General features: G+C 46.3%; 1 protein-coding gene across 1 annotated transcript in view; it reads left to right on the forward strand.

Annotated features, from left to right (window-relative positions):
- The window catches only part of LOC308402511 (NACHT, LRR and PYD domains-containing protein 12-like), a 71,638-nt gene that overhangs the window by 24,664 nt on the left and 26,448 nt on the right, over positions 1-20,526 (forward strand). The window contains exons 8-9 of the mRNA XM_080891413.1: positions 6,048-6,227; positions 16,863-17,042. Of these exons, the coding sequence (XP_080747539.1) occupies positions 6,048-6,227; positions 16,863-17,042 (360 nt within the window). The remainder of the gene's footprint in view (positions 1-6,047; positions 6,228-16,862; positions 17,043-20,526) is intronic.

The following is a 20,526-nucleotide window of genomic DNA, read 5'->3' on the forward strand; positions in this document are numbered from 1 at the left end:
AAGAATACAGGAAACAAAAACATATTAACCCAAGGTCCAGACATACGGAGTCAGAGCTCAGAGGAGGCCGAGTTTACCACAGATGGTAGCAGGACGAACTGGCGAGGAGTGGCAGGCCGTGCTGGCTTAAAAACCCTCTAGGTGGAGCCCCGGAGATTGACAACAGGTGATGAGCTGGCCAACTCCACTCCCAGGGACAAATGACAGGAAACTGGACCACGCCTAACCAGACACTCCCACAGCATATGACAGTACCTCCCCCTCAAGGGCCGCCACCCGGCGACCCCCCAGACCGGGCCCTGCGAGGGGAGGAACGAAACGCAGCAATCAGGGATGGGTCCAGAATGAGCGACCGGGGAACCCAAGAACGCTCCTCAGGCCCATACCCCTCCCAGTCCACCAGGTACTGGACACCACGACCACGGCGGCGCACGTCAACGATCCGCCGGACCGAATAGGCCGGATGACCGTCCACGAGCCGGGCGGGAGGCGGGGGAACAGACGGCGGACACAGAGGACTGCTACGGACCGGCTTGACCTGAGAGACGTGAAACGTCGGGTGGACGCGCCAGGAGGCCAGGAGCCTGAGACGGACCGCTGAGGGGCCGACGACAGCAGTGATCTCACAGGGGCCAACATAGCGGGGAGCCAACTTTCGAGAAAGCGACCGCAAAGGAATGTCCTTGGCACAAAGCCACACCCGTTGTCCAGGCCGATATGCCGGAGCGACAGAGCGGCGACGATCCGCATAATCCCGTTGCACCCTCCGCCACACCCGCCGGCAGCGTTGAAGGTGATGCTGGACCGAAGGAACAGCCAAATCCGTCTCATCCTCTGGGAACAACGGTGGCTGATACCCCAGCGAAGCCTCAAAGGGTGACAAACCCGTCGCCGAAGACGTGAGAGAATTATGGGCATACTCCACCCAAGGCAACTGAGACGACCAGGCCGCCGGGTGCAGTGACGAGACGCAGCGAAGAGCGGATTCCAACTCCTGGTTCAAACGCTCAGTCTGGCCATTGGTCTGCGGATGGAAACCAGAACTCAAGTTGACCTTGGCACCCAGGGCCGTACAGAAGGCCCTCCACACTCGGGAGACAAACTGAGGCCCCCTGTCAGACACAATCTCCGAGGGTATGCCATGAAGACGGAACACATGGTCCGTAAGGATCTGGGTGGTCTCCGCAGCCGTCGGCAGCTTGTCCAGGGCCACGAAGTGAGCCGCCTTGGAAAACCAATCAACTATGGACAGAACCACCGTCTTCCCCGAAGAGGCTGGGAGGCCGGTAACAAAATCCAAAATCCAAAATCCAAAAAAAAAAAAAATGACAAAGGATGAACTGAAGCTCTGCCATCACGTAATGTCGCATACTGCTGTTTCTGATGTCATTTAGAAAAAAAAAAAACAAAAAAAAAACAAAAAACAAAATCCAAGGCGATATGAGACCAAGGCCTATGCGGGGTACTCAGCGGTCGGAGTAAGCCAGACGGGGGCCGATTAGAGGTCTTGTTACGGGCACAAACGGAACAGGCAGCCACATAAGCCTTCACATCCTTGTCCATAGAACGCCACCAGAAATATCTCTTCAACAGAGCCGTGGTCCTACTCACTCCCGGATGGCAAGTAAACCGGGCTGTATGGATCCAATGGATAACAGCCGACCGGGCGGCAGAGGGCACAAAACGCCGACCGGGCGGGCCAGTTCCCGGATCAACGTCGTCCCGTAGTCCTTGGCGTATAGCCTCCTCCACATCCCAGGTGAGGGAGCCAATCCTGCAGGTGGAAGGGAGAATGAGCTCCGGGTCCCGGGAGTCCGAGTCCGAGTCCGAGGAGTACTGGCGAGACAGAGCATCGGCTTTAAGATTCCTGGAACCCGGGCGATAGGAAATATCAAAGTTAAATCGGGCAAAGAAAAGGGACCACCGAGCCTGGCGGGAGTTCAGTCTCTTAGCTGTTCTGAGATAAGTCAGATTCTTGTGATCTGTCCAGATGATAAATGGATGTTCCGACCCCTCCAGCCAGTGGAGCCACTCCTCCAAAGCCAACTTAATGGCCAGGAGCTCCCTATCCCCAACGTCATAGTTCTGTTCGGCAGGAGAAAGGCGTCGAGAAAAATAGGCGCAGGGCTGGAGCTTGCCACGAGGACCAGAACGCTGAGACAGCACAGCCCCCACCCCCACACTTGAAGCATCAACCTCCACCACAAACTGCCTACTCGTGTCAGGATGGACCAAAACAGGAGCCGAAGTGAAAAGCCGCTTGAGTGTGACGAAGGCCGAGTGAGCCTCGGGGGACCAAACGAAGGGGACCCGGGAGGAAGTAAGGCGAGTGAGAGGCGCAGCCACCCGACTATAGTCCCTGACAAAACGCCTGTAGAAATTTGCAAAGCCAAGGAACTGCTGCAGCTGTCTACGCGAACCAGGAACGGGCCACTCCACTACTGCCTTAACCTTTACAGGGTCCGTCTTCACCTGCCCTTCCGCCAGTAGGTAGCCCAGAAACGAGATAGACGAGACATGAAAGTCACACTTCTCGGCCTTCACATAAAGGCGGTTCTCCAACAGTCGCTGCAGCACACTCCGGACATGCACCCGATGCTCCTCAAGGGACCGAGAAAAAATCAAAATGTCGTCCAGATAAACAAACACAAAAACATTCAAAAAATCCCGGAGCACGTCATTCACCAGTGCCTGGAAGACTGCAGGGGCATTGGTGAGGCCAAACGGCATCACCAGGTATTCAAAATGCCCCAGAGGAGTGTTAAAAGCAGTCTTCCACTCGTCGCCCTCCCGTATGCGGACAAGGTGGTATGCATTCCTCAAGTCCAACTTAGAGAAGACAGTGGCCCCGTGGAGGGGTTCGAAAGCTGAACTGATCAAAGGCAGGGGATACCTGTTCCTAATCGTGATCGCATTAAGGCCCCTATAATCAATGCACGGCCGGAGCGACGCATCCTTTTTAGAAACAAAAAGAAACCAGCGGCCACCGGTGAGGAAGAAGGACGAATGAGACCGGCCGCCAGCGAATCCCGGACGTACGTCTCCATAGTCCCCCTCTCCGAACGGGACAGGTTATAGAGACGGCTGGAGGGCAGAGGGGCACCCGGGAGGAGATCAATAGCACAATCATAGGGCCGATGAGGAGGCAGCGACAGAGCCCTGTCTTTACTGAACACTTCTTGTAGATCATGATATTCAGGATGGACAGAGGTAAGGTCAGGGGGGGAGACAACCACTGGAGGAGAAACAAAAGCCCCCGAGGGCAGTGCTGACTTTAAACAGTTGGCGAGACAAAACAAACTCCAACTCGCTACTTTCTTCCCTGCCCAGTCAATGTGTGGATTGTGCTTCTGCAACCACGGAAAACCAAGGATCACTGGCACGTCAAGGGAAGAGGTGGCAAAGAGAGTTATGTCTTCCTGATGATTACCTGACGTGACTAACTTGACAGGCGCGGTCCGGGGAGTGATCATCGCGAACACCTCATTATTCAGAGCGGCGGCCGGGATCGGAGGCTCGAGCGGAATGAGGGGCAAATTGAACGATTTAGCCACCGCAGCATCTATCAAATTCTGCTCCGACCCGGAGTCAACGAGAGCACGGAGAGAATGAGCCTTAGTACCAGACAACAACGAAACCGAAAGCAAAAAACGGGGTTTATCACTCTTAAAAACACTGCCCACCCGTAACCCCGGACTTACCGGTGGGCCACGCCTTTTGGCCGGACTGGGCAAACAGCGATGCGATGGCCGCTTCCTCCGCAGTAGAAGCACTCTCCGGCTCGGAAACGCCGCTCCCGCTCCTCAGGAGTGAGCCGAGCGCGGCCGATCTGCATAGGCTCAGGGGAAGGAGATCGAGAACGGACGGATGATGTCACCGGAAGCGACGGGGGTAACGCCGAAACGGCCGCGGGTCGAAACAGAGACGGAGAGGGTTTGGACCGCCTCTCAGCGTCTCTCTCCCTCAGTCGACTATCGATCCTGAGAGCAAGAGAGGCAAGCGCTTCAAACGTGGCCGGCTCGTCGTGCACAGCCAGCTGATCCTTCAGTTGTTCGGAAAGGGACGCTAGGAAAATACCCCGCAGCGCAGCATCCGGCCAACCCGCTTCAACAGCAGCGGTGCGGAACTCGATCGCATATTCCGCAACGCTGCGTTTTCCCTGGCGGAGTCCCAACAGCCTCTTAGCTGCAGTACCCTCAGAGATCAGGTGAGCGAACGTAGCCTTGAATTCCTTGAGGAAGTCCTCATAGGAACACGAGGCAATAGGATGAGAAAACAAAAACGCCTCAGCCCACGCGAGCGCCTTACCCCTAAGCAACCCAACAAAATGGGAAATCTTGGCAGCCTCATTAGGAAACGCGTGCAGCGTGCGATTGACGAACAACGACCACTGAAACAGGAACCCTCCACACAGCCCCAGCTCTCCGTGAAAAGGCTCCGGTGGAGGAGAAGAGATGCCCCGATAAGCCGATTCAGGACGCGCAACGGCGGGTGCAGGCAACGGTCCCGGCTGACTAGGGAAACCGGGCGGATTAGGCTCCCTGATTTCTGACAACCGGGTAAGTAACTCCTCCTGTTTTTCACTGATAGCATTACACTGGTCCATTAAGGACGACAAAGTCTGTTCATGCCGTCCTAACACCGCGCCCTGTTTGTTAATGGCGGCGCGAATTGGGTCCGCTGAGTCCATTAGTGGCCAGTTCGTTCTGTCACGAGCGAGAATGCGGTGGACTCAAGAGCAGACTCAATTTGCTTAGAACTGTGTATAATTTATTGAAAAGAACAAAACGTGAACGGAACTGGGTTTAACAGAAACATATGCAGAAACTAAAGGAAATCCGTGGGCGGAGAAACCGGCGTAGAGCACGGGGAGACTTCTAACGGGAACTTCTGTAAACACAGGGGAGAGATGTTACTGAATGGGGAAAAAAACGAGTAAGGGACAAAGGTACGGAGTGCCAGTGAATGGTCTTGGGCTTACTTGGAGACCCTAGTTATTAGACGGGGAAAAGGCTGCCATGGGTGTATTCCAGAGAGGGTCAAGAGGTGGAGAATACAGACTGAAGGGCAGGCTGAGGAGAAGTGGAGTATATAATCCTCGGGTTCCGAGCTGATGGGAGAACAGGATGAAGACCAAAACAGCACTACTGGTGAGTGCGATGGGTGGAGAATCTGAAGAATACAGGAAACAAAAACATATTAACCCAAGGTCCAGACATACGGAGTCAGAGCTCAGAGGAGGCCGAGTTTACCACAGATGGTAGCAGGACGAACTGGCGAGGAGTGGCAGGCCGTGCTGGCTTAAAACCCCTCTAGGTGGAGCCCCGGAGATTGACAACAGGTGATGAGCTGGCCAACTCCACTCCCAGGGACAAATGACAGGAAACTGGACCACGCCTAACCAGACACTCCCACAGCACATGACAGGAACAGGCGTAGCAGAAGCAGACTCTGATGAAGACTCGGACGAGGCTGGACCAGGCGTAGCAGAAGCAGACTCTGATGAAGACTCGGACGAGGCTGGACCAGGCGTAGCAGAAGCAGAGGCTGGACCAGCCGATGACGAGGCGGCCACAGGTGGCGGCTGAACGGGCTCGTCGGGCCCTCCAGCAGAGACGGGAGGCTGAACGGGCCCCTCGGACCCCCCAGCGGAGACGGGAGGCTGAACGGGCCCCTCGGACCCCCAGCGGAGACGGGAGGCTGAACGGGCCCCTCAGACCCTCCAGCGGAGACAGGAGGCTGAACGGGCCCCTCGGGCCCTCCAGCTGACGAGGCATGAGGCTGGACGGGCTCCTCGGGCCTTTTTTTTATTTCACACGGCAAAACTTGACAACTTTATGATAAATGTACGACTTCAATGTGAAAAATTCATTTTTTTTCTCTTGTTTGTTTGAAGCTGCTTCCTGTTGGCTTCAGCTGTTTGGAGTTTCCATTTTCTAAACTTCTACATTCTGAACCTTCTTCAGCTCTGAACAGATGATGAAACACTGAATGATTTCAAGCTCACACTTTGTCTAATAAACTTACATCTTTCATTCTTCATACAGATTGTTTGGCTGTGGTTTGTCAGAGATCAGCTGTGATTATCTGGCAGCAGCGCTGAAGTCCAACCCCTCGTATCCCAGAGTGCTGGACCTGAGTGTAGACTGCAACAACCTGCAGGATTCAGGAGTGAAGAAGCTGTGTGTTCTTCTGGAGAATCCACGATGTCGATTTGAAACTCTGAGGTCAGTCACATGTTTTAGTTGTGCTGAGATGAATATGATGTGAAAGTTGTGCTGACACTGTGGATCAGTAGGCCCACACACCTCTATACAGGAAGTCTGGTTCTACTCTTTGTAGAACTTCTGATCCCTGATCCTCTGAGTCTGACTCAGTAGATAATGCAGAGTTCTGAGCTGATGTGGGTGAGAGGACTCAGGCAGCCTGACAGATTTGATGTCCAGGTCTTCCCTGCTTGTCCTGATACACATAAACATGAGTATCCTTGCAGGTCAGATCTCATCAGTCACACCTGTTAGTGCAGCTCTCCTCTAGATTGTAGTGGATGTAAAACTAGGATGATTTTAGGAGCCTGGACCGCAGATCTAAGGGAAGATATGACTTGGAAAGACTAAACCAACCTATTAGAGGTGTTCGCACTAACATAGATTAATACTCAGATTTACACCTTTAGTGTCTCACAAAGGGTTGAAAAGTGAATGTGCACAGAGAGGTTGGTGGTGAGACGGGCACTTCCAGCACTGTAGATGTGTTCCAGCTCAGTGTTCATGGAAATAATCTGGAGAGCAGGATTCCTTGATGAATGTTACATCTTCTTAAAGTTATAATCAACAGGGAAAACTGAAACTGTCGATCTGATATCTAGTCAACCAATCAGGTGTTTACATGCCCTTCACTGATCTCCAGCCCCACCTTATTATCAGTTTCAAATCAAATCAAGTCAAATCAAATCACTTTTATTGTCACATCACATGTGCAGGCACACTGGCACAGCACATGCGAGTGAAATTCTTGTGTGCGAGCCCCACAAGCAACAGAGATGTGCAAACACAACAACACAAACGAGCAAAATACAAGAATGGCTAATCTGAAACTAATAAATATATGTACAATATATAATAGTGTATGCATTTCTGGATGTGTATACTAAATATTTTCCTACGTGTGTGTGTGTGTGTGTGTGTGTATATACACATTTTTACAAATTAAATAGTAAAAAAATAATAATAAATATATAAAATATACAGAGTTGAATATGTGCAAAACAAGTGGCATTTATATACAGTGTGGAGTGCATAATGTTGAAGTTCCAGTAGTGAAGCTGAGGTGACTATGAAGTGTTCAGCAGTCTGATGGCCTGATGGAAAAAGCTGTCTCTCAGTCTGCTGGTACGGGACCGGATGCTGCAGAACCTCCTTCCTGATGGAAGCAGTCTGAACAGTTTATGGCTGGGGTGACTGGAGTCCTTGATGATCCTCCCCGCTTTCCTCAGGCACCGCTTCCTGTAGATGTCTTGGAGGGAGGGAAGCTCACCTCCAATTATCCGTTCAGAGCACCGCACTACTCACTGGAGAGCTTTGCAGTTGTAGGCGGTGCTGTTGCCATACCAGGTGGTGATGCATCCAGTGAGGATGCTCTCAATGGCACAGTGATAGAAGGTCCTGAGGATGCGGGGGCTCATGCCGAATCTTTTCAGTCTCCTGAAAAAGAAGAGGCGCTGCTGCGCCTTCTTCACTGTTTTGTTTATGTGTACTGACCACGTAAGATCCTCAGCCAGATGTACACCAAGGAACCGGAAGCTGCTCACTCTCTCCACAGCAGCGCCGTTGATGGTGATGGGGGTGTGTACTTCTCTGCACCTCCGGAAGTCCACTATCAACTCCTTTGTCTTTGCGACGTTGAGGGTGAGATGGTTGTCTTGACACCAGTGGGTCAGGGCGCTGACCTCTTCCCTGTAAGCCGTCTCATCACCGTTGGTGATAAGACCCACCACTGTAGTGTCGTCCGCAAACTTCACAATGATGTTGGAGTTGCTAGTGGCTGTGCAGTCGTAGGTGTAGAGTGAGTATAGGAGAGGGCTCAGTACACACCCCTGTGGAGCACCAGTGTTCAGTGTGATGGGGGATGAGGTGATGCTGCCCAGTCTGACCACCTGGCGTCTGTCAGACAGGAAGCTAAGGATCCAGCTGCAGAGGGAGCTGCTCAGTCCTAGATCCTGCAGTTTCCTGTCCAGCTTCGAGGGAACGATGGTATTGAATGCTGAGCTGTAATCTACAAACAGCATTCTCACATACGTGTCTCTCTTCTCCAGGTGTGACAGGGCAGTATGTAGTGTCAGGGCTATGGCATCATCAGTGGACCTGTTGTGGCGGTATGCGAACTGTAGAGGGTCCAGTGAGTCGGGTAGTGCAGAGCAGATGAAGTCCCTGACCAGCTTCTCGAAGCATTTGCTCACGATGGGGGTCGGGCTACAGGTCGCCAGTCGTTCAATGAGGAGATGGTGGAGGATTTGGGTACAGGGACGATGGTGGCCATTTTGAAGCAGGCTGGGACTACAGACAGAGAGAGGGAAAGGTTGAAGATGTGTGTGAACACTCCAGCCAGCTGAGCCGCGCATGACTTGAGGACGCGGCCGGGAATCCCGTCCGGACCAGTAGCTTTGCGCGCGTTCACCTTCCTGAAGCACTTCCGCACATCCTCCTCAGACACAGTGTGCGCACTGACGTCATCCGCGGTGCGCACACTGTCCGGTCTCATGGTGTTTAGTCCCTGCCACATACTCCGAGGGTTGTCAAACTGTTGCTCCACCCTGTCCCTGTACTCACGTTTGGCTGCTTTGATCGTCTTCCGGAGTTGGTAATGTGCGTGTTTGTAGTCCGATGTGTTCGCGGAGGCAAAGGCGGTGTTCCGTGCCGCCAGTGCCGCGCGAACATCTCCGTTAATCCAGGGTTTTTGATTTGGGAAGGATTTAACTGTTCTGGATGGGACGACATCTTCCACGCATTTCCTGATAAATCCACAGACTGAGTCTGTGTACTCATCAATGTCTCTAGCGGCCACGTGAAACATTTCCCAGTCCGCGTGATCAAAACAGTCCCGCAGCGCAGACTCCGATTGGTCCATCCAACAGTGCACCGCCCTCCGGGTTGGAGCTTCCTGTTTCAGCTTCTGCCTGTAGGCGGGCAGGAGCAGGATGGAGCAGTGATCTGATTGGCCGAATGGGGCGCGGGGGAGGGCTTTGTACGCATCCCGGAAAGAGGTGTAACAGTGGTCGAGTAGCCGGTTTCCACGTGTGTTAAAAAGGATGTGTTGATGGAGTTTTGGTGAGACTTTCTTCAGGTTTCCCTTATTAAAGTCTCCGGCTGTGATAAACGCTGCCTCTGGGTGTGCGGTTTCCTCACTGCTGATCGCGCTGTACAGTTCCCTGAGTGCACGGTCAGTGTCAGCTTGTGGGGGAATGTAAACAGCCGTAATAATCACTGCTGTAAATTCCCTCGGTAGCCAGAATGGCCGGCACTTAATCATCAGGTACTCCAGGTCCGGTGAGCAGAAGGATTTGACCGGGTGCACGTTCGCATAATCACACCAGCTGTTGTTGATCATGAAACATACACCACCGCCTCTGCTTTTCCCAGTAAGATCCTGTGACCTGTCCGCGCGGTGCACAGAGAACCACGGCAGTTGTATTGCGGAGTCCGGTACCTTGTCCGATAGCCAGGTTTCTGTGAGGCAGATTTCTCTCTCTTTTACATCTGAATTATCTTCACTTCACATTTCAGTCAGTTCAGATTTCATTAGTACGTTCACTTTAGCATAATCCATTTTAATCCAAACACCTTTCTCTTTAAACTCTGTTTGTCAGTCACAGTATATCCAGTACAATCCTCTTTTTCACTGCGTCACACACATTCAGAGATCGGAGTGTCCTGTGTGTGCTCTCATTCACTCACACTCACTCTCATATGGCTGAAGTCTGTTTGTACACAGGCTGTCAGCTGGCCTGAGTTAGGCCTGTCTCTAAAATCATTATTTTATTACTTTTATTCTGATTCATCAAAGCCAAACTCAAACATATTTATATTTACTGATTATGTTCTCATCAATAATTAACAGTCAGTACATTCAGATATGAATCATAATTCAGTGTTCAACATATTATCACAGATGGACTGCACGGGAGAGCTTCTTTATGAAGAAACTGTGAAAGTTTGTCCAACAGTGGGAAACATTTCAGAGAACATCTCAGAGAATATCTGTGAAGCAGAAACTAAACATAATAATAGAAGAAAAGCCAAATAATGATCCAAATCCTGCTCTGAGACTATCAGTGTAAAGGCTTCCAAAGACTGCTCACCTCTCAGACTTACTTAAAGATGCTGGTGCTGTCCACAGATCAGCTGACCTGCTGGGTCTCCATGATCAGCTTTGTTTCTTGGAGATAAAGGCTGAAGCCTTTAGAGCTTCAGTTCTCCAGAGCAGCAGGATGTCTGAGGTCCGCAGAAACACAAAAACACAGCAGCTAAAAATAGTTGTTCAAAGAAAACGAGGTGGGAGCTGCTGATTCCTGAGCTTTGATACTGGATTAGCTTCAGTAGTTATTCCAATCACTGCTGTAGGAGCTACATTTAGTCACAGCTGACTGTCTTCTTTGAACAATCACAATGACTACTGTTCTAAAAAACAAGCACACAAAGAACCAATGAGAGTGTAGAACATGATAAAGAGCTCCTGTGATGGTGGCAAAGAAATGAGGAGCAGATGGCCGTCTACATGTTGTAGTGGTTTACAGTCACCAGGGGGCGCTGTCACAGCCACGCAGTCAGTGGGCTGCTGTGCTTGTGCTGTTGTTGGTGAAGCTGAAGTGAAAGCGAATGTTAAAACAATGAAAAGTGTCCACTGCAGCCTCCATCTGAGCTTGTCATGTTCTTCTTCTTTGATCCTTCGTGTTTGTGCTGAACACTGCTGTCACTCTCTTCCCTGTTCCCGCCCACTTTCTAACCAATCAGCATTGGAGCGTGCACAGTGTCGTCCACACTGAGCTTTGTTGTGAGCGCATGGACTCGTCTGCAGAACATTTGTATGGGCTCAAAATGTGGTCATAAATATTTTGTACTTGTTAATCAGGATTTGTATGTGTAAAAAGAATTTGTGTGTGCGTGAAAAAAATTTGTGTGTGTAAAAAAGATTTGTGTGTGTGTAAAAAAAGATTTGTGTGTGTGGACTTAGCCAAAAAAACCCTGCAAGTTACAAGTACGAATTTTGACCCTATTTTTCTTCCTTTCATCTGATTAGTCAATGTCATGTCAATCACAAATGTAACTATCCAATCAGAGAACAGATGGGTTTGGCTGTCGGAGGGGCACTTTTTTGACCTGACGTTCCCGTCACAAGTGTCTTCTAAGTGAAGCTACCAGGTTCAGGTCCAGCTCTGTTTATCTGGAGCTGCAGTAAATGATCCGTCCTCACAAAGCAACACAGACACCAGATATGCAAACACAGCATCATACAACATAACCAAGAGATCCAAAGAATTATCTCTGCATTTCTGTGGCTGATGCTGCTCGAACGAAGCTGGTTGAAACCTTGTTGTTCTGCACTTTGGGACTTGAAGAGGAAACTGAACCTCTGTGCAGAGGGTTCAACTCTGAGGATTCCTGTTCAGTTTTTTTTTTTTTATTTCACACGTATCGAGAAAACATCTTATTTTACTGTCACTATATATCATTCATAAAGCACCGTCATTATTTCATCGTTACTTCATTAGTCTGTATTACTTATCTTCAGTTTATCATGTATCATTTATCGTTTATTTCAGAGCACGTAGGATAAAACCCATTCTAGATGTAATACTCTATCATGTGGCGAAAGCACCAGCAGAAGCTGAACCTCCAGGCAGCCCAAGTCAGATAAGGACATTTAACTTTCTTTGGCCTAAACCCACAATTACACAGAGTACACACATTTAAGTCCACACTACACGCGCCTACATAGTCATGTAGGACACACACACACACTTATGGAGAACTGTGAGGGCGTCTCAGGACATGCTCCCTGTTTGACATACACACACAATAGACACGAATAGATATACACACCACACACACTGTTTTCTCTGAGTGCTGGACTGAGTGGAAACATCTGGAGGCCATATAAGGGGAACTTCCTGAGTTCTGAGAACTGACTGATAATTGTCATGTGACTTGACGTCATCATTGCAATAAAAACCTTGTGAAGAGATTGTTTGGGGGAGATCAGCTCTTAAAGGCTTGTGATGCTCATCTTCCCCATATGTACATATGTATAATAAAAATCACTATTTTGACATCTACTGAGGACCATGCAGTCGTTTGTCTCCTCCTCAAAAACTTGAACCTTGACAATTTGGTGCCGAAACCCGGTTTGAGGAGGAAACTAATGGAGCTTGGCTGAGGGTCTAGTGGTGTCAGACGGACAGCCGGGAGGTCCACTGAGTGATGGGCCCCGAAATAGGAGGTAAGCACCCCCTGTTCATTGATATCCAAAGGTGCTGAATTGGAAATTAAGCTAAATTAAATGTTCACTCAGTGGAGCTTCTGTTCTGTCCGTGGTGATTTTGGGGTAATTAGTGTTAAAAGCAGGGAATATTGCCCTGACTAAGTGTATTGCTGGTTATTTTGGGAGTGAACTTTTGAGTTAAGAGGTTATGTGTTTAAGTCAATACGGTTTAAAGGGTTTAAAGTAAAGTTGACTGGGTGCCAGCCAGATCAACGGTAGCTGAGGGTATTTGGTTTGATTGATCAGCAGAAACGCGGTTTCGGGCATCAGGTAATTAATAGCTGAGGGTGGAGACCTCACTTTGATGCTTATAATACCTTGAGTAAATTTAATTAGGACGGGGGCGCGGCCCCTAGGAATGCAGTTGTATTCAGCGTTTTGGCAAACGCCACATACCTACGGACGCGTAGTTATGTTTAAGCCCGGAGTTAGCCTTCCGGCGGGGACTTGGGACGCCCGCTAAACAGGCTAGGCAATCTATGAGTGATGGCCTTATACTGCATTGTTTGATTGACAGGGTCGGGGACCCGGCTGTGACTATAACGTCGGGGACTTGTGAACTTTAAGTAAAGCCAAAAGCGTGATCTGGGATATTTCACGCGGCTGGTGGAGGTCCTGGTTTTGCCTGACGTGGAACAGTTATAAATTAATTAGGGCTTAGGAATCTGACCGCTCTCGGGAGGGCGTTCCCGAAGCGTGTATTGATCAGAAAGGGCGCGGCCCTGGGCTGAAAGATGCTTTTAAATTAGTGAAAAAGTTTAGGAACACCAGCAGAGAAATAGAGAAGATAAGCTGTTCTGGCATATGGTGTTTTCATACGTTTATACGGGCCCGTGTATGTAAATAGAATGTAAATTACCTGTGTGTAAATAAGTGTAAATTAGCTGTATAAACTGTCTTTTGAATTTCTCCTGTGTGGTTGCAGTGTTCTGAGTGTTGAAAAAAGGAAAGCGTCTCTCACTCTGTCTCAAGCAGCTGCAGAGAGGGGGGCTTGGTGAACCCCGCAGTCTGTGTGTGAGGAGAGACAGAGACAGAGAGGAGGGGGGGCGCATGTGCCCATTGAGTATTAAAGGAAGATAGGGGAAACTGTTTTTCTCTATTTGTTTAACTGTTCAACTGTTCAACCGGTACAGGGGTTCTGTTGAGGTGATAAGGAACCGTTGAACAACTGCTCTTGGTATACGGTGTCTTTTGTCATGTGATACAGGCCGGACTATATAAATAAAGTGTGAATCGGCTGTGTAAAGCGCTTACATTGATCATAACTGCGTGTGTTTGTGAAAATGATTTAATGCAATGAGTGTGTGACGATTGAGTAAACAGTGTGTGTGGTTTTATATATATATATATTTTTTTAAAAGAGAAGAGTAGAGAAACTGCGCTCTGTGTCGGAGAAAAAAGGTGGGGGCTGTGTGTGTGTGTGACAGGAAGTGTGCATGCCCATAGAAGGAAAGAGATGAGGTAAACTCTGGGCAGATAGAGAAGATAGAAGATAGAGAAGAAAAAAAAGGAAAAGTGTGTCTCTCTCTCTCTGTCTCAAGCAGCTGCAAGGAGGGGGGCTTGTAACCCCGCGTTGAGTGTGTGTATGAGGAGAGAAGGAGAGAGAGGGGGGCAGCGTATGTGTCCATTTAATATTGAAGAAAGTGCAAAGCTGTTTTTTCTCTGTTTCTTTAAGGTTGAATGGGCATGAAGCGAATGGAGGTTTTAAGAAAAGAAATGAAAATGATATTAATGCTATGTTTTAGTGTGTTAATACAGGTTACAGATGAATAAAGGTGGACTTCTCTCAACCTGGAATTTTGAGTACGGCGCCAAAACCAGTAGAGTAGTATAATTGGGAGAAAACAGGCCAGATTTTGGGCTTAAAATTTTACAGCTTGACCTGGCACTTGTCCCTGTTCTGAGAAGAAGCTCAAAGGACAATTAATCCCCTGATGAAGACCAATAGAACATCGTGACAACTTGAGAAGAATTTACAAGCAGCCAAAAGACAGTGCAACTGAACCGTTAACCCTGAAACCAAAACTGACGGGACCAGCAGCATGTAAGGAACTACGAGATGGAGTTATATTGTGAGTTACAGGCTGGGCAGTTGAACGGTGGGAAAGCACTGGACACTGATTGTCAGATTTGCCATGCTTGGAGTAATCTTGAAAGAGACAACTGAAAGCATCAACAGAGAAGAAGAAACCACGTGATGAAAAATGCACGGTGGACTGCAGGCTGGTAAGAACAGTGTGACATGACACTGAATGTGATATTTTGCCAGGCTGGGACTTAATCCAGAAGGAAGATACTGAAGAGAAACGGAGAAGAAACGACTGTGTTTGTTGGTGAATTCAGGACAACAAAAGGACACTGAGAGAAGAGGACAGGACCAGTGAGAGGTGAAGCCGGATGAGTTTGACTGCAAGAATACAGGGTATAATTGGATTGAAACGAAAGCCTGAACTCATGATGGTGTTTAGAGATGTCCACCAGAAAACTAAAGAGGTAAACAAAAGAAGGTAAAATGAAGAGGGAAAATAACTGACAATTACATGAATGAATGGAAAACACACATACACAAAGTGTTATATCTGAAACTATTTCTGGAAAAAATTAGAAGTGAGATAGTTTTGAATTAAGAAATCAGTGAAACGATGCATGAATTAATCCTGATTATAACATATAGAGGCAATGAAGAAAGCAGCTTACACTCACTGAACATTAACAAAATACATAGGAACAGCAATGAAGACCTGCTTACACTTATACACATGACATAAGCTGGGATTTCTGACCAGAGAGAGGGAACCTGGTAGTTTAAGTGCTCATGAGAGTAATAAAATGTCTTAGTTGTGTTTCTTCAGGGGCGAAACAGACCTGGATCAATTCTCCACGTGCAGCAGTCGGAAGAAACCTATAGGTTAACTTGACTGGATATGTTAAGGCAAGTTTCTGGTTGAATTGTTCACACAGCGCCATGTCTCCATAAACCTGACAAGTGGGCCCTAATTTCTGGCTGAGGACAAGGAATGCTGTTAATAAGGTGGAAACTTAAAATTTGGGTTAGCAAATTTGGGAAAGAAAACTGACGGCTTAAGTGGAGAAAATGTGCAGGAGTCTGACACACTGCAAAAACAACATATGCAAATTCACATACACAAACAGAAAATGCATTGACCTTACAAGGACAAGCTCATAAAGATTAATGCATAGACATTGATTAAACCTGGCTAAGAACACAAACATATGCAATGAAGAACAGCTTGCTGTTTGTATGAGTGATAGAATGGTGTGAATGTTTAATAAAATATTTGAGTATGTTGAATCTAGGTAAAAAGTTAAATTAACCCACATACACATGCAATGAAGAAACAGCTTACATACGTGTGCACGTACAAGCAAAGTTAAAGTAGCGACACTTAACATACACCGGTTTTAAAAGGATATAGTTTATCCACTACTGACAAATAAACTCTCTGGGTTGCAAGACCACAACATAACTTCGAAAGAAAAGTCACTGGTCTGACCATCCAGTGAGGACACGACAAATTTAGTGGTTAAAAGAGTCAAATTGGGACATGTTTTGTTGATTGCTTAATACAAATGATTACTGAATGACAGAAAATTCCTTTTTAGGTTTTTAAACATGATCTTAAGAAACACGTACCTGTGTTGTCCTGCCAACTTGGGGGGTTATGAGTTGATCATATGGTAAGAAAAAACAAAACAAAAGGGGGGGAGAGGAGGCCCCGTTGTTTCTCCCCTCTCTGAATAACATAGCCAACGCAACATCATTTTCCTGTTCGCCTGTTTTTGTTTTGTTTTTGCTTTTTCCTTTATGTTTGATTACTGGCTGCTTTGACGGCCCTGAAAGCCGAAGCTGACCTGAACTCCTCCTCTATGTTAAAGTGCATAAAGGGGGTGATTGTTGTGTGCAAATTGTGTGGTTTTAACGAGACTTTCGGTGTATTGAGGAGGTGAAATTATGTGAGTTGACCTGGGAGTGTCAGGATTGCTGTGCCAATATTGGTGTGTTTAAGATTGTTGAGGTTGTGGTGATAGGCTGATTTTGACAGCTAGGGTGGAATTGTTTTTGTTTTTTGACACACGGCAAAACTTGACAACTTTATGAGAAATGTACGACTTCAATGTGAAAAATTCATTTTTTTCTCTTGTTTGTTTGAAGCTGCTTCCTGTTGGCTTCAGCTGTTTGGAGTTTCCATTTTCTAAACTTCTACATTCTGAACCTTCTTCAGCTCTGAACAGATGATGAAACACTGAATGATTTCAAGCTCACACTTTGTCTAATAAACGTACATCTTTCATTCTTCATACAGATTGTTTGGCTGTGGTTTGTCAGAGATCAGCTGTGATTATCTGGCAGCAGCGCTGAAGTCCAACCCCTCGTATCCCAGAGTGCTGGACCTGAGTGTAGACTGCAACAACCTGCAGGATTCAGGAGTGAAGCAGCTGTGTGTTCTTCTGGAGAATTCACGATGTCGATTTGAAACTCTGAGGTCAGTCACATGTTTTAGTTGTGCTGAGATGAATATGATGTGAAAGTTGTGCTGACACTGTGGATCAGTAGGCCCACACACCTCTATACAGGAAGTCTGGTTCTACTCTTTGTAAAACTTCTGATCCCTGATCCTCTGAGTCTGACTCAGTAGATAATGCAGAGTTCTGAGCTGATGTGGGTGAGAGGACTCAGGCAGCCTGACAGAGTTGATGTCCAGGTCTTCCCTGCTTGTCCTGATACACATAAACATGAGTATCCTTGCAGGTCAGATCTCATCAGTCACACCTGTTAGTGCAGCTCTCCTCTAGATTGTAGTGGATGTAAAACTAGGATGATTTTAGGAGCCTGGACCGCAGATCTAAGGGAAGATATGACTTGGAAAGACTAAACCAACCTATTAGAGGTGTTTGCACTAACATAGATAAATACTCAGATTTACACCTTTAGTGTCTCACAAAGGGTTGAAAAGTGAATGTGCACAGAGAGGTTGGTGGTGAGACGGGCACTTCCAGCACTGTAGATGTGTTCCAGCTCAGTGTTCATGGAAATAATCCGGAGAGCAGGATTCCTTGATGAATGTCACATCTTCTTAAAGTTATAATCCACAGGGAAAACTGTGAAACTGTCGATCTGATATCTACTCAACCAATCAGGTGTTTACATGCCCTTCACTGATCTCCAGCCCCACCTTATTATCAGTTTCTCTCTTTTACATCTGAATTATCTTCACTTCACATTTCAGTCAGTTCAGATTTCATTAGCACGTTCACTTTAGCATAATCCATTTTAATCCAAACACCTTTCTCTTTAAACTCTGTTTGTCAGTCACAGTATATCCAGTACAATCCTCTTTTTCACTGCCTCACACACATTCAGAGATCAGAGTGTCCTGTGTGTGCTCTCATTCACTCACACTCACTCTCATATGGCTGAAGTCTGTTTGTACACAGGCTAATCTGGGACTCTCCACCATTTGACCCTAGAAATAAAGAAGCTTCTTGGATGAGAGGTGAAAGGCGAAACGTCTTCAAAAAACTTAAAGAAGTCCAGATGCCTTTTTTTCTAAGCTCTTTAGATAACTGGGAACCTTCACAAACGCCTCATCAGTGGGACTCTCAGAGCTACCAGCCCTTTGCTACAATCACAAAGCTCTTCATTGAAATCAATGATATCAAAGCTGGAATCAAGCTATAGCCATATACACTGGTAAAGACTTCTTATTTCGAAATAATATACTGAAGTGGCAATGCAGAAATTGAAAATAGGCGGACGTGCTACCTATGCTATTAGTAGAATGGACATTGGCCTGCTGGCTAAGGAAGGCCCTGTCTCACATAGAGGTGAGAGAGGCCCCCCTCGAAGCCCCCTCTTTTATTGGGGCTTACTTAGGATCATATCGGGGACCCCACAGTTGGAAGTCTTTTTTTTTTTCTTTTTTTTTTCTTTGACCAAATAAAGCTTATTTCTGTAGCTGTTGTTTTATACAGCGTTAATGTTAATATTAATGTTTGCTTATGTATGTTTAGGGAGTGGTCTGATGGTACATGTCGTTGTTACATTAATAATATTCAAATAGTAAGGGTATGCTTAAAGATAAGGTAAAAATCTTATCATATAATGTAAATGGCCTGTCGAATCCAATTAAACGTAATAAAATTTTAACTAAAATGAAGAAAGAACAAGTACAAATAGTGTATCTACAGGAAACCCATCTAGACTGTAAGGAGCATGAAAAACTGAAAAGAATGGGTTATACAACAGTTTTCTCCTCTTCCTATAAAACTGGACGAAGGAGAGGAGTGGCTATCCTGTTATCAAGCCAATTACTCTTTGAAAAAATATCCGAGATAAGTGATAAAGAGGGACGTTATATTTTGGTAAGGGGAAACATTGAGGGGAACCCAGTCACGTTGTTAAATATATATGCACCCCCTGGAAGCGATATTTATTTCTTTAAGAAAATTATAGATGTGATGGTAACAGAGACAGTAGGTTTCCTAATTTGCGGAGGAGATTTAAATATACATCTACAACCAAAGCTAGATATTTCCAATAGAAAAGCACAGAATACTAAAACATTAATTAAGACTATAAATACATTGATGAAGGAGGTGGGACTAATTGATATATGGAGAGACTTGCATCCCTACCAAAGGGATTATACTTATTTTTCCTCACCGCACTCGTTATACACAAGAATAGATTATTTCATAACTTTTGGGAAAAATAAAGATAAAATAAACACTTGTGCAATTGGAGCAATAGAGTTAAGCGATCATGCACCAGTATACCTGTCTGTTGATTTAAACGTGCAACCAAAACTCAATAATTGGAAATTAAATTCAAGCTTACTGAATGATCCTCACTTTAAAGGACAAATTAAGAAAGAGATTCACTTCTATATGGAAACTAATGACAATGGTGAGGTGTCTCCTCCTATACTGTGGGATGCCTTAAAAGCTGTCCCGAGAGGGAAAATTATAGCAATATCCTCTTATAAGAAAAAGATGAGAAATAAGAAATTAGAAGAGCTACAAAATAAGAATTAGAGAAAAGGCATGAAAGAAAAACATCTCAGGATATATTGGAGGGAATTAGGAAAACAAGAAATGAAATAAATGATTTGACCACATATGAAATTAAAAAACAAAAGAATGTTTCTTAAACAAAGGTATTATGAGGGAGGATCAAAAGCAAAGAATGTATTAGCCTGGAAACTAAAAAAGAAAATAGCAGATAATACAGTTCACAAAATTAAACATTGTGAGATTATTCTGTTATCATATGTTACCTTATATATGTAATCAAAGTAGTTGAATTATGATACTGCTGTAGATCATATTATACCCATTAATATAGAGTGTGTGATCAGTATGTAGTTTTAATTTGCATTATACTTCTGACTTAAAAGAGTGTGAAAATCATTAGATCTATTGGATTGACCTGTATTACTCGACACTGTTGAATGTGTTACACTGTTTCTTGACATTTCATACTGCTGAATCATGAAGAGAATGTTGTGTGCAGAGGACCTTGTGCCGATAATAGAAGAGACAAACCACATTCCATACCCCCACCTTACAGAGAGCAGAAAGACAGGGAGCCGAGGTCATAACTTAGGCGCCGTAAGAGAGAAAGAATGTGAATGTTTAGGCTTTTACGACTAGGTGGGGGTCGCCAGATGCTATAAGAGGCTGAGTAACCCGTCACCATTTTGAGACATGCTGTGACCCTCTGCAGGCAGCTCTCCCGTCCGGACGTTCTTATGCTCTTAAGTGTTGAATTGTATGGAAATAAATGATTGTTGATTGAGCATTTATACACCGAGTATTGTCCTTCCTTCAGCCCAAAGATTAAAAGAATTGGGAGATTTTCAACAGCATCCAGTGACAAAACTAATAAAAAAATAAACCAATAGAAGTTCAGAGTGCATTTGAAACATTTTATAAGACTCTGTATGCTAATAACACAGAGAGTAGTAT

This window comes from Rhamphochromis sp. 'chilingali', assembly GCF_963969265.1.
Source record: "Rhamphochromis sp. 'chilingali' genome assembly, chromosome: 1".
NCBI lineage: Eukaryota > Metazoa > Chordata > Actinopteri > Cichliformes > Cichlidae > Rhamphochromis > Rhamphochromis sp. 'chilingali'.